The 23,162-nt window shown below is 47.2% G+C and overlaps 1 protein-coding gene across 1 annotated transcript in view; it reads right to left on the bottom strand.

Annotated features, from left to right (window-relative positions):
- Positions 1-23,162, bottom strand: part of LOC139266717 (dynein axonemal heavy chain 6-like) — a 580,613-nt gene that overhangs the window by 189,749 nt on the left and 367,702 nt on the right. Inside the window, exons 17-19 of the mRNA XM_070884303.1 lie at positions 20,032-20,204; positions 14,342-14,689; positions 6,943-7,284 (exon numbers count right to left, since the gene is read on the bottom strand). Of these exons, the coding sequence (XP_070740404.1) occupies positions 6,943-7,284; positions 14,342-14,689; positions 20,032-20,204 (863 nt within the window). The remainder of the gene's footprint in view (positions 1-6,942; positions 7,285-14,341; positions 14,690-20,031; positions 20,205-23,162) is intronic.

The following is a 23,162-nucleotide window of genomic DNA, read 5'->3' as shown; positions in this document are numbered from 1 at the left end:
TTGGCAGATGAGCAGAGGCATGGGCGGAGATGGGCGATGTTACACAAACTGCTGCCTCACTACATCAACGTTTTGGTGATACAAAATGTGGTGATTTCCACCATTAATAACTGCACCAAAGGCCCCGATTGTAACTCCTCATCTGGCCTGGCAGAAACTAGGTGTGGGGGCAGTTAAAACAACCCCAACCTCCCATGCGATTCTCTGCCTTCCCACCGGGTGCCGATATTAACCTGCTCTTTTGAGTCTTGCTTTAAATATGCAGACTGGGTACCATCATCATCATAGGCAGTCCCTTGCTTCCACTCTAAAAGTGAGTTCTCAGGTGGCTGTACAATCCAATGCGGGAATTACAGTCTCTGCAACAGGTGGGACAGACAGTGGTTGAAGGGAAGGGTGGGTGGGGAGCCTGGTTTGCCGCACGCTCTTTCCGCTGCCTGTGCTTGATTTCTGCATGTTCTTGGCGACGAGACTCGAGGTGCTCAGCGCCCTCCCGGATGCTCTTCCTTCACTTAGGGCAGTCTTGGGCCAGGGATTCCCAGGTGCCAGTGGGGATGTTGCATTTTACCAAGGAGGCTTTGAGGGTGTCCTTGAAACGTTTCCTCTGCCCACCTGGGGCTCACTTGCCGTATAGGAGTTCCAAGTAGAGCGCTTGCTTTGGGAGTCTCATGTCTGGCATGCGAACAATGTGGCCCGCCCAACGGAGCTGGTCGAGTGTGGTCAGTGCTTCAATGCTAGGGATGTTGGCCTGATTGAGAACACTGACATTGTCCTGCCAGGGGATTTGCAGGATCTTGTGGAGACATCTTCGGTGGTATTTTTCCAGCGATTTGAGGTGTCTACTGTACATGGTCCATGTCTCTGAGCCATACAGGAAGGCATGTATCACTACAGCCCTGTAGACCATAAGCTTGCTGCCAGATTTGAGGGCCTGGTCTTCGAACACCCTCTTCCTCAGGTGGCCGAAGACTGCGCTGGCGCACTGGAGACGGTGTTGAACCTCATCGTCGATGTCTGCCCTTGCTGATAATAGGCTCCCGAGGTATGGAAAGCGGTCCACATTGTCCAGGGCTGCGCCTTGGATCTTGATGACTGGGGGATGGTGCTGTGTGGCGGGGTCAGGTTGGTGGAGGACCTTTGTCTTATGGATGTTTAGTGTAAGGCCCATGCTTTCGTAAGCTTCGGTGAAGATGTTGACGATGACTTGGAGTTCAGCCTCTGAATGTGCGAAGACATAAGCGTCAATCCACATACTGTAGTTCGACGACAGAGGATGGGACGGTCTTGGATCTGGCCTGGAGGTGACGAAGGTTGAACAGGTTCCCACTGGTTCTGTAGTTTAGTTCCACTCCAGCTGGGAGCTTGTTGAGTGTGAGATGGAGCATTGCAGCGAGGAAAATCGAGAAGAGGGTTGGCACGATGACGCAGCCCTGCTTGACCCCGGTCCGGACGTGGATTGGGTCTGGGGTGGATCCATTGGTCAGGATCACGGCCTGCATGTCGTCGTGGAGCAGGCGGAGGATGGCGACAAACTGTGGGGGGCAGCCGAAACGGAGGAGGGCGCTCCATCGTCCCTCTAGGTTGACAGTGTCAAAGGCCTTTGTAAGGTCAAAGAAGGCCATGTACAAGGGTTGGTGCTGTTCCCTGCATTTCTCTTGCAGTTGTCGCGCCATAAAGATCATGTCTGTTGTGACCCGTAATGGACGGAATCCGCAGTGTGACTCCGGGAAGAGCGCTTCAGCCACAGGGAAAAGACGGTTGAGGAGGATTCTAGCGATGACTTTCCCAGTGGCTAATAACACGGAGATTCCTTTGTAGTTGCCGCAGTCGAACTTGTCCCCTTTTTTAAAGATAGTCACCCATCACCCCTGTGCTCGCTGACCTACACTGGCTCCCGGTTAAGCAACAACTCGAATTCAAAATTTACATCCTTGTTTTCAAATCCCTCCATGGCCTTGCACCTCCCTATCTCTGTAATTTCCTTCAGCCCCACAACCCCTCGAGATGTCTGTGTGCTCCTCTAATTCTGCCCTCTTGAGCATCCCTGATTATAATCGCTCAACCATTTCTGGATGTGCCTTCTGCTGCCTAGGCCCCAAGCTCTGGAACTCCCTGCCTAAACTTCTCTGCCTTTCTACCTCTCTTTCCTCCTTCAAGACGCTCCTTAAAACCTATCTCTTTGACCAGGCACCTGTCCTAATTTTTCCTTAGGTGGCTCGGAGTCAAATTTTCTGTCTCATAATACTCCTGTGAAGCGCCTTGGGATATTTCACTATGTTATATAAATACAAGTTGTTGTTTGTTGTAAGATACAAGCCTGTTTACCACTCGCTTTCACATCATACGATCTTTTTCATGGCCATTCTTGAATTGCTAGCTGTTTTGAACCTGTTGGTCTGCTTTTGATAGTTTTTGCATCCATTTCCCCTGTCATGTATGTACTTTTGGGATCACTAGCCACTAGATGGCATCACTGTTGGAGGCCATTGGGCTGCACGTATGTGTGTGCAGCCCAAGTATAAAAGGCCAGCCATTTTGTATATTAGTCACTTTGGGCCTTAATAAAGCAGAGCTAAGGTCATACCTCTTGGAGTTAAACAGTACTCAGTCTAACAGTTATTGCACACACAACATTTGGCGACGAGGCAACAAGAACCTTTACATGCAAAAATGTGCATAATTGGTATGTTGGAGCGATTTGTGGAAGGAGAAGATTGGGCAGACTTTGAGCCAGTTCTTCGTGGCCAACAAAATGGAGGAGGTCGGCGACGCAGATCGGCGCTGGGCGGTGTTCCTCGCGGTTTGCGGTTCTAAAATTTATGATCTGATAAAGAATCTACTTCCTGCCTGTGAGTCCAACAGAGAAGACATATGAAGAATTGTGTACACTGGTACAGGACCACCTTAAGCCAGACGAAGGCATCATCATCTCGAGATATAAATTTTATACGCACGTTCGCTCAGAGAGCCAGAAAGCAGCGGAATTCGTTGCCGACCTGAGAAGTCTAGCGGGACCGTGTAAGTTCGGGGCTGTGTTGATAGACATGCTGCGGGACTTCTTTGTAATCGGCATCAACCACGAGGTGATCCTGTGCAAACTATAGCGGTGGAGACGTTGGACTTAAAACAGGACCATCACGATCGCTCGGTCATGTATGACGATAGATAGAAGTCTAAAGCAGATATCAGTGAAAAAGCGAAACTCAGCAAGTACTGTAAATGTGATTGATTCGGCGTTCGGCAGAGCGGCACATGGCAGGGCCTACCCGACTGCATATGCGAAACCTGTGGCTGTCCAAAGTCCGCCAGCAAGAATGCATCCGAGTTCTCCGTATTGGCGTTGTGTGGGAAATCACCGGCACCAGCCGTGCCGATTTAAGCAATATAGTTGCAAAGGCTGTCTGAGAGTGGGGCATCTCCAGCGCAAGTGTCCACAGATGAGCAAGCGTGCTGCGACACACCACGTGGAAGATGATGGTCAGGCTAGCGTGGATCCGGATACGCAATCCGAGATACCAGAGGAGGAAGTGTATGGACTGTACTTGTTCCTAACTAAGAGCAAACCAATAATGATCGACGTGAAATTTAATGGGGTGCCGGTATCGATGGAACGGGACATGGAGGCGAGTCAATCGATAATGAGCCAGAGGGCATTTGACAAGCTGTGGGATACTAAGGCCGTGAGGCAGGCTGAGTCCAGTCAATACCAAAGAACTCATAACGGTGATTGGTAGTGCCACAATTAAAATGTATAATGGTGCAGTTCACGAGTTACCGCTATGGATTGTCCCAGGCAATGGCCTAACGCAGGAACTGGCTTGAAAAAAATCAGATGCGACTGGAACGACGTCAAGGCGTTATCATCGGAGAAAAATACATGTGCCCAAGTACTGAGCAAGTTCCCCTCGCTGTTCGAACCAGGCATCGGCAACTTCACGGGAGCCAAGGTGCAGATCCACGTGGACTCAGATGCAAGACCCATCCATCATAAAGCTCGGGCAGTTCCGTAAATGATGAGGGAGAAGGTCGAAATCGAACTGGACAAACTCCAGCGTGAAGGGATCATATCACCGGTTGAATTTAATGAATGGGCCAGCCCCATTGTTCCTGTGCTGAAAAGTGATGGCACAGTCAGAATCTGTGGAGACTACAAGGCTACGATCAACAGGGTTTCGAAACAGGATCAGTACCTGTTACTGAAGGCTGATGACTTGTTTGCAACGCTAGCCGGGGGGGAAGTTGTTCACCAAACTGGACTTGACATCGGCCTACATGACACAGGAGCTGGTCGAGACATCGAAGAGACTTACGTGCATTAACACGCATAAATGACTGTTTATTTATCACAGGTGCCCTTTTGGAATTCGCTCGGCTGCAGCAATATTTTAGAGGAACATGGAGAGTCTACTGGAGTCCGTTCTCAGAACTGTCGTGTTCCAAGATGACATCCTGATCACAGATCGTGACTCCGAGGAACATCTGAACAACCTGGAAGAGGTTCTACATCGTCTGGACAAAGTGGGACTCAGACTGAAATGCTCGAAGTGCATCTTCATGGCACCAGAGGTCGAATTCCTGGGGAGGAAAATTTCTGCTGACGTCATCAGGCCCACGGACACGAAAACCAAGACCATCAAGAATGCACCCAAGCCGCAGAATGTGATGGAGCTGCGTTCGTTCCTGAGTCTACTCAACTACTTCGGTAACTTCCTACCTAAATTGAGCCACTGCACATGCTGCTAAGAAAAGGCAACAACTGGGTGTGGGGTGCGTCTCAAGACAGAGCTTTTGAGAAAGCCACTAATCTGCTTCGCCCTAACAAGCTACTGGTACAATATGACCCATGTAAACGTTTAGTATTGGCTTGTGATGCTTCGTCATATAGAATTGGTTGCGTACTCCAACAAGCTAATGAGTCGGGTAAACTTCAACCAGTCGCGTATGCTTCAAAAAGTTTGTCTAAAACGGAAAGAGTCTACAGCATGGTAGAGAAAGAAGCACTAGCCTGTGTGTATGGGGGTAAAAAGATGCATCAGTACCTGTTTGGTCTTCGGTTTGAACTGGAGACAGATCACAAGCTGCTCATTTCACTGTTCTCTGAAAACAAAGGTATCAATACCAATGCTTCATCCCGCATCCAGAGGTGGGCGCTGACATTATCTGCTTATGATTATGTCATTCGGCATAGACCTGGCACCGAGAATTGTGCCGATGCTTTGAGCCGTCTGCCGTTGCCCACACCGGAGGTGGAAACGTCACAACCGGCGGACCTATTGTTAGTTATGGATGCTTTTGAGAGTGAAGGTACCCCTGTCACGGCTCAATAAGTTAAGACCTGGACCAGCCAGGACCCGATTTTATCAGTGGTGAAGAGTTGCATCTTCAAAGGTGATTGGTTTGCCATACCCAAGCAAATGTGCGAGGAGAGACGAACTGTCTATTCAGTCGGATTGTATACTGTGGGGCAATTGTGTTGTTATGTCCAAGAAAGGAAGAGAATTTGTAAGTGAGCTACATAGCACACATCCCAGCATTGTAATGATGAAAGCCATCGCCAGGTCTCATGTTGGTGGCTGAGAATTGACTCTGAGCTGGAATCATGTGTGCATCAGTGCCACACTTGCATGCAGCTCAGCAAAGCATCAGCGGAATTGTCGCTGAGTCTTTGGTCGTGGCCGTCTAAACCATGGTCCAGGATCCACATAGACTTTGCAGGTCCCTTCCTGGGGAAGATGTTTTTAGTTGTGGTGGATGCATATTCGAAGTGGATAGAGCGTATAATCTCAGTGTCATGTTCGCGACACATGGTCTGCCTGACATCGTTGTTAACAATAATGGATCGTGTTTCACCAGTCAGGAGTTTCAAGAGTTCATAAAACTCAATGCTATCAAACATGTAAGGTCAGCACCGTTCAAACCTGCATCCAATAGGCAAGCAGAAGGTGCCGCCCAAATCATAAAGCAGAGTATGAAACGAGTAACCCAAGGGTCACTGCAGACCCGCCTGTCATGTATACTGCTTAATTACAGGACAAGACCACACACGCTTACCGGGGTCTCGCCTGCTATTAATGATGAAGAGAGGTCTTAAGACCAAGCTATCTCTTGTACACCCTGACTTGAATATTCATGTTGAATATAGAAGACAAAGTCAGCAAGGTATCATGATCGCGCAGCTGTGTCACGTGATATTTCTGTAAATGATCCTGTGTATGTTCTGAATTATGGTCAGGGTCCCAAGTGGATCGCTGGTGCTGTCATGGCCAAGGAGGGCAATAGAGTATTTATTGCCAAGCACAAAAATGGGCAAACATGCAGGAAACATATGGATCAGACAAAGCTGGGACACACAGACGAACCGGAACAGTCGGAGGAAGAGACAATCGACGACCAACCAACCTACCCCCAGTCATCAGAGGACTCAGTGGTCATCAGTGAATTGGGACTTTCAATCACTGACATGTTCAATGAAAATGGACTTTCAATCCCTGACATGACCATTGCCACTCCCACCAGGTCAGTCACCAGTCACAACAGACTCTGAATACTCACCCAAGGCTGGAGTTGAACTGAGATGGTCAACCCGGGAGTGTAAAACACTGGACCATCTTAATTTGTTAAAGACTGTGTTAATATCTCAGAGGGGGTATTATCATGTATGTACTTTTGGGATCACTAGCCACGAGATGGCGTCACTGTTTGAGGCCATTGGGCTGCATGCACGTGTGTGTAGCCCAAGTATAAAAGACCAGCCATTTTGTATATCAGTCACTTTGGGCCTTAATAAAGCAGAGCCAAGGTCATACCTCTTGGAGTTAAACAGTACTCAGTCTAACAGTTATTGCATACACAAAATCCCCCCAAAATAGTTTTTGCAAATTAAACCCTCAAAGATGAAAGTACCATTTTCCAAGCCACCCCCCCTGCCCAGTTCCCTGTTACCTTATATTTAACTTGTAGTAGTTCAAAGTAAAGGTTATTGATGTCATCCTCCAGGCCAGCCCTGAACTTGATGATGTTCCTTTCTTTCATGGCTTTGGAGTAGAGGACACTGGATTTCAGGTTCTTGAAGCTGGGGACCAGCATTTGGTACAGAGCCAGCTCCTCAGGAAGGATGGGGACACCATATTCATTGGCAATGGCATACAGTTGAGTCACGTTTTCAAACTCTCTGTCTAACATGGGCATCTGTGTCTCGATTTGAGACAAGAACATCAGGTGTTCCCCAAATATGTCAACGGTTTCCACTTCCTTATCGAGCCTCCGCCGAGCCTCTGCAATTCCCTAAAAATAAGAGAAGTATTTGAATAGTGACGCTAAACTCATCTTCGAGCTCATAAACAACAAAGCACCATCGTACTCCAATTCAGCATGGCTGGAATGTCTCAAGACATTCTCTTTTTATGACATTTATGTGAATTTCATTTTTGCTTGCCAAAGCAAGATCTGTTTGACTTGGGGAAATGCAACATCTTCCACTGTTAGCATCAGGCATTCTCAGTTCGCTGCAAAGTAAACCGTCCTCCACTCTGCCACAACCTAAATAGAGTTGTTTTATGGAGATTGCCAATTTCATGCCAATTACTGGAGAACTAAGGGCAGCCTCGTGTGATGGACACCTTGCACACTGTGAACTGGATGAAGGCAAGCCCGAACTCATGTTAGGTTCGGTCTCTTATAGCCAGAGGAATCTTTCATTCCAGCAGTCTGAACTCCATGTGAACTCAGGCCCCATCTTGCTCATTGAAAAAAATGTTCAATACTTCTGAGCAGCGTGGTAAAAGGTTGGATCCTATAACGATAGAGACATGGGTTTATCACGCGTGATTTCCAAAATCGTCCGCTCTCAGCGTGGCCACTGCAGACAAGGCTCGAGTGGTGGATCAGGGCACCCTGTGTTTAAATCGCAGTGGAACGCCGGAAATTCAAGGTCCTGATTAAGCAACTCACCTAATCAACAGTGGGGCTAACGCTGGCAGCCCGCCTATTTAATTATTGAGGGCCCCCAACCAATTTGCCAGTCATGGGAACCAAATGTAATATTTCCAAGTTTGCTGAAGACACAAAACTAGGTGGGATTGTGAGTTGTGAGGAGGATGCAAAGACGCTGCAAGGCAATTTAGATAGGTTTAGATCAGGCAAACACATGGCAGATGCAGTATAACGTGGATCAATGTGAAGTTTTCCACTTTGGTAGGAAAAACATAAGGACAAAGTATTATTTAAATGGTGATGGCTTGGGAAGTGTCGATGTACAGAGGGACCTGGGTGTCCTTGTACACCAGTCATTGAAAGCAAACATGCCGGTACAGCAAGCAGTTAGGAAGACAAATGGTATGTTAGCCTTCATCGCAAGAGGATTTGAGTACAGGAGCAAGGATGCCTGACCACAGTTATTCAGGGCCTTGGTGAGACCGCACCTGGAGTACTGTGTGCAGTTTTGCTCTCCTTACTTAAGAAAGGATATACTTGCCATAGAGGGAGTGCAGCGAAGGTTCACCAGACTGATTCCTGGGATGGTATGAGGATAGATTGGGTCGACTAGGCCTGTATTCAGTAGAGTTTAGGGGATCTCATTGAAACGTCTAAAATTCTGACTGGATTGGATAGACTGGATGCGAGAAGGATGTTTCCCCTGGCTGGGTAATCTAGAACAAGGGATCAGAGTCTCAGGATACGGGTAGCAAATTTAGGACCGAGATGAGGAGAAATGTTTTACTCAGAGGGTGGTGAACCTGTGGAATTCTCCACCACAGAGGGCTGTGGAGGCCAAGTCACTAAATATATTTAAGAGGGAGATAGATAGATTTCTAGAAACAAAAGGCATCAAGGAGTATGGGGAAAAAGCGGGAATATGGTGTTGTGATAGAGGATCAGCCATGATCATACTGAATGGCGGTGCAGCTTTGAAGGGCTGAATGGCCTACTACTGCTCCTATTTTCTATGTTTCTATGTCCTGCCAACATGATTAACATCGCAATGGTTCTCTGCCCAAAAATAGGCCTGCACGGATTTCAACCCTTTGTAAATCTGAGGGCTCAGTGAGCTGGAGAACTACAGGACTCAGACATTTTAGTGAGCCAAAGTACATCACTCTCAAAATAGCAAAGAATAGGAGTAAATGGGTACTTTTCAGAATGGCAGGCAGTGACTAGTGGGGTACCGCAAGGCTCTGTGCTGGGGCCCCAGCTGTTTACACTGTACATTAATGATTTAGACGAGGGGATTAAATGTAGTATCTCCAAATTTGCGGATGACACTAAGTTGGGTGGCAGTGTGAGCTGCGAGGAGGATGCTATGAGGCTGCAGAGTGACTTGGATAGGTTAGGTGAGTGGGCAAATGCATGGCAGATGAAGTATAATGTGGATAAATGTGAGGTTATCCACTTTGGTGGTAAAAACAGAGAGACAGACTATTATCTGAATGGTGACAGATTAGGAAAAGGGGAGGTGCAACGAGACCTGGGTGTCATAGTACATCAGTCATTGAAGATTGGCATGCAGGTACAGCAGGCGGTTAAGAAAGCAAATGGCATGTTGGCCTTCATAGTGAGGGGATTTGAGTACAGGGGAAGGGAGGTGTTACTACAGTTGTACAGGGCCTTGGTGATGCCACACCTGGAGTATTGTGTACAATTTTGGTCTCCTAACTTGAGGAAGGATATTCTTGCTATTGAGGGAGTGCAGCGAAGGTTCACCAGACTGATTCCCAGGATGGCGGGACTGACATATCAAGAAAGACTGGATCAACTGGGCTTGTATTCACTGGAGTTCAGAAGAATGAGAGGGGATCTCATAGAAACGTTTAAAATTATGACGGATTTAGACAGGTTACATGCAGGAAGAATGTTCCCAATGTTGGGGAAGTCCAGAACCAGGGGTCACAGTCTAAGGATAAGGGGTAAGCCATTTAGGACCGAGATGAGGAGAAACTTCTTCACCCAGAGAGTGGTGAACCTGTGGGATTCTCTAGCTCAGGAAGTTGTTGAGGCCAATTCACTAAATATATTCAAAAAGGAGTTAGATGTAGTACTTACTACTAGGGGGATCAAGGGGTATGGCAAGAAAGCAGGAATGGGGTACTGAAGTTGCATGTTCAGCCATGAACTCATTGAATGGCGGTGAAGGCTCGAAGGGCCGAATGGCCTACTCCTGCACCTATGTTCTATGTTTCTATATCCCACAGTGGGTAGCACTCTCACCTCTGAGTCCGAAGGTTGTGGTTTCAAGTCCCACTCCAGGGACCTGAGCACACAAAAATCTGGACGACACTCCAGTGCAGTGTTGAGGGAGAGCTGCACTGTCGGATGAGACGTTAAACCGAGGCCCTCTCAGGTGGACGTAAAAGATCCCATGGCACTATTTTGAAGATGAGCAGGGGTGTTATCCCCGGTGTCCTGGCCAATATTTATCCCTCAATCAACATAACATAAAACAGATTATCTGTCATTATCACATTGCTGTTTGTGGAAGCTTCCTGTGCGCAAATTGACTGTCGCATTTTCTACATTACAACAGTGACTACACTTCAAAAGTACTTAATTGGCTGTAAAGCGCTTTGACATGTTGGTCTTTCTTTTTAATGTTACAGAACCAGACATCTGATTGACTTGCCAATAACGGCCACAAATAGCGGCTGGAGGAACCCGCCAACAACATTAAAAATCACCCAGGAAAACCGAACGGGATCACAGCAGGTTCACACTGGCTGAGAGGCCAATTTGGCCCCTAAGTGTGTGTCCACATTCAGCGAGTATTAATTATTGGAGATGGGAACAAATGGCTGTTTGTGAGTCACGAACCATCCAATGGGGTAACGAAGAGTCTGTTTCCTTTCCAATTTTTGCGGGAGCGACAGGTCCACCGATCAGTGTGAGGGTGGGACACTGTGAAGATAGACGTGTCTGCCGACCAATGGGAAGAGTGTGAGGGCGGGGCACTGTGAGAAGGGACATGTCTGCTGACCAATGGTGGGAGTGTGAGGGCAGGGCACTGTGAGGAGTGACGTATCCGCTGACCAATGGCGTGAGTGTGAGGGCGGGGCACTATGAGGCGGGACGACCAATAGCGGGAGTGAGGAGGCGGGGCAGTTGTAGGTAGGTGATCATGTGATGAAACCTCCAAGAATACATCCAACCAGAGTTGACAAAACTAACTACCAGGGATAGTATGTTGCACGGGAAAGTCAGAAAAGGGTAGAAAATAACTCATAGAAAGGAGGATGTAATCGCTCCGAAAAAAAACTATTCATCGATAAATATTCAACAAGGGGAAAGTCCATCACAAAACTCTCCACTAGTAATATTGGATAACAGTTTTGAATATCAGAGACTTCTAGTGCTAAAGACTGCAGAGGTTCATGCAGTGATTACAGGTTGGACCTCCGTTATCCGGAACTCCCTTATCCAGCACCACCTCTCATTCGGCACCATTCCCGCCGCTGGGGGGCGCATGCGCAGAACACGGTCGGGTCCTCCGCCACGAACAAATTGAAGTCCTTCTTCGCTGCCTGACCCCGCGATCCACCAACGATCTCTCTGCCCCACTCCCAGCCCCGATATCCCCGACTGCTCCACTGCAAACTCCGCCGGACTCCTGACTCCACAATCTCTTCCACTGCCGCCGATCGGCCCCCCGCCCCCACCCTCCCCATGGACTTCCTCACTGACACGCTCCCAGCCCCCAGCCAGCCAGCCCCGATATCCCCGACCGCTCCGCTCTGCTGCAAACGCCGCTGGACCAGCAGTCAAACTCCGCAAATTTTTTACTTACTGAGAAATAGTTGTGCAATGAGAAAATATGACTGGTGTTGCCAATTTCTTCCACCGCCGACGATTCCACCACCACCCACCCTGCGGCCTTCCTTGCTGCCTCACTCCCAGCCCCCAGCCAGCCAGCCCCGATATCCCCGAGGGCCGGGGAACGTCCAAAACATGCAGATAAACCTAACTTTGCCTATCTGTACCAGCAATCAGAGTTCATGAAAGTTATAAAAATTAGGCTTAATGTACGCAATAATGTGTGTACTTGGTCGCTATGGAGACACGGTCTGTTTTTGAACAATGATTGACACAAATGAAGTTGTACAAACGGTTTGTATAGCATCGCTCCCTTTATAATACGTGACCTCCCCACATCCGGCAAAATCCCTTATTCGGCACAGGCCAGGTCCCGAGGGTCCCGGATAAAGGGAGGTTCAACCTGCACTGATATCACTAAATGTCAATGGCTTGTTTTCTTGCAGCTAGTGCAGTCAGTTTGGCTGAAGGTTGGCTCCAGCTTCCCTGGGCTCATCCATCCATCCTTGCTCCCTGAAATTATATACCATTCACGTATTCACATTCATTCAGCAACATCATGACTGTTCCTTTATCCAGCTTTGCAAAGAACCAACTTCATTTCTCTGCTCTGGTCTAAGCTGCTCTAATGGAGATTTCTACAAGCAAAGTCTGCTCAGTTAAAACGTCACTACCTCCCACCCCTCACATTCCACTGGAATGCAACCCCCACCCCCCATCTTCGTTCCCTCTAGCCCAAGGGACACAGAATTGAATGTGTCTGTTGCATAGGATCATACTGGAATGAAAAGAGGACCCCCGCCCACGCCCCCACCCCCACCCCCCCACCCCGCCAGTTTATTTTCTCCGCGACCAACTGTCTCCTTAAACCCTTGTCCCTGCTGTGCCCTCACCTCCAACAACAAATGCGAGGAGCAAATCCCCCTCTAAGATGTGCGCCCATGAGCTCCCGAGCAGGGCATTCAGCGCTAACGCTGGAAGAAATATCATGAATCCATGGCTGCACAGCAAATTTAAAGGGGCCATGCAGGGGAAAAACAAAATGAGAGCAAACAGTGGCGAGGAGCTTATGGACCTCTTCATTACCAAAACAGAGACCGTCCGGTTAGCTGCCTCTGTTGCTTCCAACCCATTCCCTATGCCCACCAAGCCAAACGTCCCCTCCTGCCCTAGCTCTGAACTCCCTATATCTCTCTCGTTTCTCCCTCATCATTCCCCTTGTCCTCTCCAATTTTATCTCATCCATAAGACCTATCTCCTGCTCTCTCGCCCCCATTCCCATTAAAAGAAAGAAAAGACTTGCATTTATATAGCACCTTTCACGACCACCGGACGTCTTAAAGCGCTTTACAGCCAATGAAGTACTTTTGGAGTGTAGTCACTGTTGTAAACCACCCAACTCTTCCTGGTCCCCATGCTAGCTGATATTGTAAATGGTTCCCTCTCCCCAGGTACTGTCCCCCTCCCTTCCAAAGCCATCAGTATCACCCTCCCCTCAGAACAGCCACCCTTCACCCCTCTGTCATTGCAAACAACTGCCCTATTTCCAACCCTCCTTTCCTATGCAAAAGTCCTTGAAAGTGTTGTCACCTCCCACATCCATGCCCATCTCCCCCACAATTACTTGTTTGAATTCAATCAGGTTTCCACCACTGCACTCAAATGGCCTTAATCAAAGTCATAAATGGCATCTTCTGTAACTGTGGTGCACTATCCCTCCATGTCCTCCTCGGCCTCTCTGTAGCCTTTTCCAACACCTCTCCTCTGTTGTCCAGCTTGGTGGGACTGCCTTTATTTGGTTCCACTCTTGCCCATCCAATCGCAGCGTGGGCATCTCCATCAATGGCTTCTCATCCAGCATTCGCACCACCATCACCAGAGTCCACAAGGATCTATCCCTCTTCCTCATCTACATGCTGCTTCTTGCTTCCATTATGTATGCTGATAACACCCAGCTCTACCTCGCCACCACCTTCCTTGACCCCTCCGCTGAGCATCCTCCCTCTCCATCCTCCACTGTTGGCGGCAGTGCCTTTACCCACCTGGGCTCCACGCCCGCGAGAACCCTCTGCCTGCTCACCTTCCTCTCCTCCATTAATACCTTCCTTAACATCCACCTCTTTGACCAAGCTTTTGGTCAGCCCTCCTTCTTTGGCTAAGCTTTTTAAAAATTTGTTCCTGGAATGTGGGCATTGCTGCAAAGGCTAGCATTTATTGCCCATCCCCAATTGCCATCGAGAAGGTGGTGGTGAGCTGCCTTTTTGAACTGCTGCAGTCCGTGAGGTGAAGGTTCTCCCACAGTGCTATTATGGAGGGAGTTCCAGGAATTTGACCCAGCGATGATGAAGGAACAGCGATATATTTACAAGTCGGGATGATGTGGATACCACGATGAAAATGCCTGCCAGGTGTCCAGAGTCTAAGGAAAGAATGCCCTGGAGGTACTGGAGAAATGGTGGTAAACATTAAACCATAGCCCACCAAGAATCAGCAATAGCGGGACATAAAAAATAGTAAGAGGGATAAATAAGCAGATACTCACATCCAGCAGTTCAATATTCTTCTGGTAAGCAATACTCTTCATACGAGCACGAATTGCATTGACCACCGCTTCAGAATAGGGCAAGCAGTCCGCCTGGTACTGCCGGCTCAGCACTTTCATCATACGTACACGTCGCTCCACGGTCATGTTATTCATCTCCATGACGTGTTCAGTGTACACTTGTAACATGCTCCTGAAATCCTGTGGGGTCCACTCTTGCTGCTTTATGGAAGCCTCAATGTCCAGCCCCATGGCTAGATCCACCATGGCGCAGTAACGTTCGAAGGTTCTACTGTACTCTCTGACATCCACCATTGCCACACTTGCAAAATTCTGCAGCTCCGCAAGCTAGAGGTAAGGGGAAAATAAGTTACAACACGAAACAATAGATGTATGTGAGAGTCAGAGAGAGACAGAGGGAGAAACAGAGGGAGAGACAGAAGGAGAGGCAGAACGAGAGAGAGACAGAGTGAGAGAGACAGAGACAGAGAGAGAGAGGACAGAGAGAGAGACAGAGAGAGAGGTAGAGAGAGACACAGAGGCAGACAGAAAGAGAGACAGAGAGAGGGGCAAAGAAACAGTGACAGGGAGAGAGAGAGACAGATACAGAGAGACAAACAGAAAGAGAAACAGAGAATTACAGAGTGAGACAGAGAGGCAGAGAGACAGACAGACAGGCAGAGAGACAGACAGAGAGACAGAGACAAAGAGACACAGAGAGAGTGAGACAGAGGGACAGAGACAGACACACAGAGGGAACGACAGATGGAGACACAGAGAGAGAAACAGAGAGACAGAGGGAGAGAGAGAGAGACGCAGAGATAGTCAGAGAGAGACAGACAGAGAGAGAGACAAATGGACAAACAGACAGAGAGACAGACAAAGAGACAGATGGACAGACAGACAGAGAGAGACAGTCAGAAAGAGACAGACAGGCAGACTGACAGAGAGAGACAGACTGACATAGAGTCAGATTAACAGAGACAGAGAAAGAGAGGCAAAGAGGGACAGAGAGGCAGATAGACAGTCTGACAGAGATAGACACAGGCTGATAGAGAGAGAGATAGACAGAGAGAGAGAGGGGCAAAGAAAGAGAGACAGAGAGACAGACAGAGAGATAGAGTAGTCACAGAGTGAGACAGAGAGGCAGAGAGACAAAAAGAGACAGAGAGGCAGAGAGAGACAGCAAGACAGAAATGGACAGAGAGAGGGGCAAAGAAAGAGAGATAGAGAGAGCAACAGAGACAGAGAGATGGACAGAGAGACAGAGAGAGAGACAGACAGAGACAGAGGGACAGAGACAGACAGACACACAGAGGGACAGAGGGAGACACAGAGAGAGAGAAACAGAGAGACAGAGGGAGAGAGAGAGATGCAGAGATAGAGTCAGAGAGAGACAGACAGAGAGAGAGAGACAGGTGGGCAAATAGATAGAGACAGATAGAGACACAGACTGACAGAGAGAGAGACAGACAGACAGACAGAGAGACAGATGGACAGACAGAGAGAGACAGACAGACTGACAGAGAGAGAGAGACAGACAGACTGACAGAGAGACAGAGAGGCAGAGGGAGGCAGAGAGAGAGTGAGAGACAGAGTACTCTCTAGTCAGATAAACAGTGAGTTAAATGCAGACTAATTGTAAGGGGAATAGATAGGCATTTCTGCGGCCGCAATCGAGACTCCAGTTTGGTATGTTGCCTCCCTGGTGCAAGGGTCAAGGATGTCTCGGAGCGGCTGCAGGACATTTTGGAGGGGGAGGGTGAACAGTCAGTTGTTGTGGTGCATATAGGTACCAACGATATAGGTAAAAAATGGGATGAGGTCCTACAAGTTGAATTTAGGGAGCTAGGAGTTAAATTAAAAAGCAGGACCTCAAAGGTAGTAATCTCAGGATTGCTACCAGTGCCACGTGCTAGTCAGAGTAGGAATTGCAGGATAGCTCAGATAAATATGTGGCTTGAGGAGTGGTGCAGGAGGGAGGGATTAAAATTCCTGGGACATTGGAACCAGTTCTGGGGTAGGTGGGACCAGTACAAACTGGACGGTCTGTACCTGGGCAGAACCGGAACCTATGTCCTAGGGGAGTGTTCGCTAGTGCTGTTGGGGAGGGGTTAAACTAATATGGCAGGGGGATGGGAATCTATGCAGGGAGACAAAGGGAAGTAAAATGGGGGCAGAAGCAAAAGATAGAAAGGAGAATAGTAAAAGTAGGGGGCAGAGAAACCCAAGGCAAAAATCAAAAAGGGCCACATTACAGCAAAATTCCAAAAGGGCAAAGTGTGTTAAAAAGACAAGCCTGAAGGCTCTGTGCCTCAATGCGAGGAGTATTCTTAATAAGGTGGATGAATTAACTGCGCAGGCAGCTATTAACGAATATGATATAATTGGGATTATGGAGACATGGCTCCAGGGTGACCAAGGTTAGAAACTCAACATCCAGGGGTATTCAACATTCAGGAAGGATAGACAGAAAGGAAAAGGAGGTGGGGTAGTGTTGCTGGTTAGAGACGAAATTAACGCAATAGTAAGGAAGGACATTAGCTTGGATGATGTGGAATCTGTATGGGTAGAGATGCGGAATACCAAAGGGCAGAAGACGTTAGTGGGAGTTGGGTACAGACCATCAAACAGTAGTAGTGAGGTTGGGGACAGCATCAAACAAGAAATCAGGGATGTGTGAAATAAAGGAACAGCAGTTATCATGGGCGACTTTAATCTACATATAGATTGAGCTAACCAAACTGGAGCAATGCGATGCAGGAGATCTTACTGGAGTGTATTAGGGATGGTTTTCTAGACCAATATGTCGAGGAACCAACTAGAGGGCTGGCCATCCTAGACTGGGTGATATGTAATGAGAAAGGACTAAGTAGCAATCTTGTTGGGGAAGAATGATCATAATATGGTAGAATTCTTTATTAAGATGGAGAGTGACACAGTTAATTCAGAGACTAGGGTCCTGAACTTAAGGAAAGGTAACTTTGATGACATGAGACGTGAATTGGCTAGAATAGACTGGAAATTATACTTAAAGAGTTGACAGTGGATAGGCAATGGCAAACATTGAATAGTCACATGGATGAACTTCAACAATTGTACATCCCTGTCTGGAGTAAAAATAAAACTGGGAAGGTAGCTCAACCATGGCTAACAAGGGAAATTAGGGATAGTGTTAAATCCAAGAGGCATATAAATTGGTCAGAAAAAGCAGCAAACCTGAGGACTGGGAGAAATTTAGAATTCAGCAGAGGAGGACAAAGGGTTTAATTAGGAGGGAGAAAATAGAGTATGAGAGGAAGCTTGCTGGGAACAAAAACTGACTGCAAAAGCTTATATAGATATGTGAAGAGAAAAAGATTAGTGAAGACAAACGTAGGTCCCTTGCAGTCAGAATCAGGTGAATTTATAATGGGGAACAAAGAAATGGCAGACCAATTCAACAAATACATTGATTCTGTCTTCACGAAGGAAGACACAAATAACGTTACGGAAATACTAGGGGACCGAGGGTCTAGCGAGAAGGAGGAACCGAAGGACATCCTTATTAGTCAGGAAATTGTGTTAGGGAAATTGATGCGATTGAAGGCCGATAAATCCCCAGGGCCTGATAGTCTGCATCCCAGAGTACTTAAGGAAGTGGCCCTAGAAATAGTGGATACAATTGGTGATCATTTTCCAACAGTCTATCAACTCTGGATCAGTTTCTATGGACTGGAGGGTAGCAAATGTAACACCACTTTTTAAGAAAGGAGGGATAGAGAAAACGGGGAATTATAGACCGGTTAGCCTGACATCAGTAGTGGGGAAAATGTTGGAATCAATTATTAAAGGTGAAATAGCAGCGCATTTGGAAAGCAGTGACAGGATCGGTCCAAGTCAGCATGGATTTATGAAAGGGAAATCATGCTTGACAAAACTAGTAGAGTGGACACGGAAGAACCAGTGGATGTGGTGTATTTGGACTTTCAAAAGGCTTTTGACAAGGTCCCACACAAAAGATTGGTGTGCAAAATCAAAGCACATGGTATTGGGGGTAATGTATTGACGTGGAGAGAGAACTGGTTGGCAGACAGGAAGCAGAGAGTCGAGATAAACGGGTCCTTTTTTGAATGGCAGGCAGTGACTAGTGGGGTGCTGCAGGGCTCAGTGCTGGGACCTCAGCTATTTACAATATACATCAATGATTTAGATAAAAGAATTAAGAGTAATATCTCCAAGTTTGTAGATGACACTAAGCTGGGTGGCGATGTGAGCTGTGAGGAGGATGCTAAGAGGTTGCAGGGTGACTTGGACAGGTTAGGTGAGTGGGCAAATATGCATGGCAGATGCAGTATAATGTGGATAAATGTGAGGTTATCCACTTTAGTGGCAAAAACATGAAGGCAGAATATTATCTGAATGGCGGCAGATTAAGAAAAGAGGAGGTGCAACGAGACCTGGGTGTCATGGTACATCAGTCAATGAAAGTTGGCATACAGGCGCAGCAGGCATGAAGAAGTAAAATGGCATGTTGGCCTTCATAGCGAGGGGATTTGAGTATAGGAGCAGCTGCAGTTGTACAGGGCCTTTGTGAGGCCTCACCTGGAATATTGTGTTCAATTTTGGTCTCCTAATCTGAGGAAGGACGTTTTTGCTATTGAGGGAGTGCAGCGAAGGTTCACCAGACTGATTCCCGGGTTGGCAGGACTGACATATGAGGATAGACTGGATCGACTGGGCCTGTATTCATTGGAGTTTAGAAGAATGAGAGGGGATCTCATAGAAACATATAAAATTCTGACGGGACTGGACAGGTTACATGCAGGAAGAATGTTCCCGATGTTGGGGAAGTCCAGACCAGGGGTCGCAGTCTAAGGCTAAGGGGTAAGCCATTTAGGACCGAGATGAGGAGAATCTTCTTCACTCAGAGTTGTTAACCTGTGGAATTCTGTTCCGCAGAGAGTTGTTGATGCCAGTTCGTTAGATATATTCAAGAGGTGTTGGATATGGCCCTTACGGCTAAAGGGATCAAGGGGTATGGAGAGAAAGCAGGAAAGGGGTACTGAGGTGAATGATCAGCCATGATCTTATTGAATGGCGGTGCAGGCTCCAAGGGCCGAATGGCCTACTCCTGCACCTATTTTCTGTGTTTCTATGTTTAATTTCATAGTCCAATTCGAACACCCAGAGCTGTGAAGACCCTCCACTGGAAACGTGAACCTGACTTTATTCTTTCAGATACAGACAGGCACGCTGTGAATTTGCACCATTTTCATTTTCTATTTTAGATCTCTTGTTATGCAATTTTTTATTTCTAATGCTGCAAAAATTACATTTCTTTTGCAAAATAAATAAATATTAAAGACTATAACTAGTTTTGTATAAAAGAGATTTTCTGGAGATCCCTTTGAATCAATGCTGTTACAGTAAGCTAGTGTGCGGTCCTGGCTGGGGACTTCAGCAGATAGGAGGTTTCCTGCGGTGGTTGATGATGAGCAGGCGAGCCGGAGAATCCCTTTGTTAAAGGTTTCACAGTGTCAGGCCCTGAGAAACGGGTAAGATTAGTTATTCACCCCTTTAAATTCTGTAAATTCTATGTAAAAATATCATCCAATTTTTTTCGCCATTCACTAAATGGCAAATACCACAACATCGACTGACTAAAATCAGTCAGACAATTTTCAAAGACCGAGAAAGACGCAACCTACTTGGTTTTGATAGAGTGGATCTTGCCCAAACAGTATGTCGGGGTTGAGTGAGAGCTTCTTTTGCTTTGACCTCCTTTCTTCCAGTTCCTGATCGCTGGAGAGCTTTAGCTCGTACACAGACTGCGAGTTAAACATGGATAAGCGAGGCTCGTCAACAAAGGCAACAAGATTGCCTGAAATGACAATAGTAGTTGATTTTACAAGTCGCGACAGGGGAATGGTTGAGCTTTATAAACGGTGAGTTATTACACATTCAAAAAAAGACTGCTCCCCTGATTAAATACTCTTCCATCATAAATATTCAACTCACTCTTTCTTAAAATCGGGACATGTATTTCTCTCACAACACCTCCTATATAATAATGATAAATGTTCATTTGAATTTTCCTCCTGTCAGGGGTTTCTTGCTGGGTTGCGGTTCCACAGGTTCGGACAGCTCTCCACTATCCTTGCCTACATGGCCAATCTCCAGGTATGAGCCCAGAGAGTGAACACTGGCAGCCTTCGTACACACGCTCCTCCCAGTAGGAGTCACTGTAGAGTGATCAGGAATGAGAACTCTGGGCCATCGCACTCTCATCCTATGCCCACAGGTGCTGAGGATCGCTGTTGTATTCCAGTGGCTGTCCAGTTGAGATTATTTAATCAAACATGGGTCCCACCGGTCCGTGTGCTTTTATCAACTAAACTATCAGGGGCACTAAACAGTTAAGTAATATGTTATGCTGCAGCTCAGAGTGGAAGGAGGCAAGATCACAGAAAACATAGAAAACATAGAAAATAGGTGCAGGAGCAGGCCATTCAGCCCTTCTAGCCTGCACCGCCACTCAATGAGTTCATGGCTGAACATGCAACTTCAGTACCCCATTCCTGCTTTCTCGCCATACCCCTTCATCCCCCTAGTAGTAACTCCTTTTTGAATATATTTAGTGAATTGGCCTCAACAACTTTCTGTTGTAGAGAATTCCACAGGTTCACCATTCTCTGGGTGAAGAAGTTTCTCCTCATCTCGGTCCTAAATGGCTTACCACTTATCCTTAGACTGTGACCCCTGGTTCTGGACTTCCCCAACATTGGGAACATTCTTCCTGCATCTAACCTGTCTAAACCCGTCAGAATTTTAAACGTTTCTATGAGATCCCCTCTCATTCTTCTGAACTCCAGTGAATACAAGCCCAGTTGATCCAGTTCCTTCATCATCGCTGGTTCATCGCCCCCCACGATTCCTCACAAAGTGAGCGTGTAATCTATGCTGTTTAAAAGATCCCCTGTTTGAATCTCTGTGATGGGGGTTCTGTTCCTGCCCTAACCAAAGGTACGAATGACACACTCTGTTTCTGTAACCTTGGTGCGCTACCCGTCCTCATCCTCCTAGATCTGTCTGCAGCCTTTGCCACGATTAACCACACCATCCTCCTCCTCTGTCCCGCTCAGTGTGACAGCCACTTGGTTGGATTCTTATCCATCCGATTATAGCCAGGGCACCTCCAGCAATAGCTTCTCTTTCTGCCTCCCCGCCCCACCCACACCCTCGGCACCTTTACCTACAGAGCACCCTAATGATCTTTAATTGGCCTCCTCCTCTTCCTCATCTATACGTTGCCATTTACCGACATCATCTTCAGACATGGGATCAGATTCCATGTTTACGCTGACGACACCCAGCTCTATCTCATCTCTCAAACCCACCACTGCCTCTGATGCGTCACGCTTGTCCAACATCCAGTCCTAGCTGAGCCGCAATTTCCTCCAGTTAAACATTGGGAAGACCGAAGCCATTGTCTTCGGGCCCCATCAGAAACTCAGTTTCCTAACCACCCATTCATTCCATTCTTCTCCCCAGCCACAGTCTCAGACTGAACCAGACATTGGCGTCCTGTTTGACCCTGAGCTGAGCTTCTGACACCATATCTTCTCCATCACAAAGTCCACCTACTTTCATCTCTTTCCCTATCTCAGCCCATGGACGGAATATGGGGTTTTAAGCTCAGATCAGGGTTAAATAGGATGCCGAAGTTGTGAACAGTCTTTTTTTTTATTCATTCACAGGATAGGAGTCACTGGCAAGGCCTACATTTATTGGCCATCCCCAATTGTCCTTGAGAAGGTGCTGGTGAGTAGCCTACTTGAACCGCTGCAATCCTAGTGGTGAAGGAACTCCCACAGTGCTGTTCGGGAGAGAGTTCCAGGATTCTGACCCAGCGATGATGAAGGAACGGCAATATATTTCCAAGTCAGGATGGTGTGCGACTTGGAGGGGAACTTGCAGGTGTCTGCTGCCCTTGTCCTTCTAGGAGGTAGAGGTTGTGGGTTTAGGAGGTGCTGTTGAAGAAGCCTGGTTCAGCCGAGCCAGTGGCTGGGGAGTGGCGAGGGGAGGGAATTTGTGACTGAGGCCTGTGATGATGTCTTCTATTTAACTGCAGCCTGTTACTCAATGCTGGGTATTAATTATTCCTAGTATAACCAATGTAAACCCATGGATCAGATTACAAACTGGAACTTGATTTCAAGTATTGATTATTCCAGATATGAATCAATGTAAACCCACTGATCTGACTGAAGTCTTTAACTAGATTCCAAGTATTGATTATGGATGTTGGGTAAGGACTGGGGATTAGAACTAAGTGGATAATACTTTAAGGGAACTGCCACAAGCACAATGAGCCAAATGTCCTCTCTCTGTGATGTAAAATTCTACGAGATAGATTTCCAACATACCAGCTGAGAATAAAGCTGGCACTGAGCATCAGTGACCTGTTTAAAAAAACGTCCGATTGTCATTACCATTGATATCAACACAAATGAAAACCAGGCGGTTTCTATAGCGGGCCACCGATTTACAATGCTGGGTTTATGCTCAGCAGCAAGTTGAAAATCATTTCATACAATTGTATATATAACAGCGCTGAGTCATTGAGTATATTCAAGGCTGAGATCGATAGATTTTTGGACTTTACGGGAATCAAGGGATATGGGGATCGAGCAGGAAAGTGGAGTTGAATTTGCAGATCAGCCACGATCTTATTGAATGGTGGAGCAGGCTCGAGAGGCCGTATGGCTTATTCCTGCTCCTAATTCATAGAGTCATAGAATGGTTGCAGCACAGGAGGCCATTCGGCCCATCGAGCCCA

Source organism: Pristiophorus japonicus, chromosome 7 (genome assembly GCF_044704955.1).
Source record: "Pristiophorus japonicus isolate sPriJap1 chromosome 7, sPriJap1.hap1, whole genome shotgun sequence".
NCBI lineage: Eukaryota > Metazoa > Chordata > Chondrichthyes > Pristiophoridae > Pristiophorus > Pristiophorus japonicus.
This window is presented reverse-complemented; position numbering and strand designations above follow the sequence as displayed.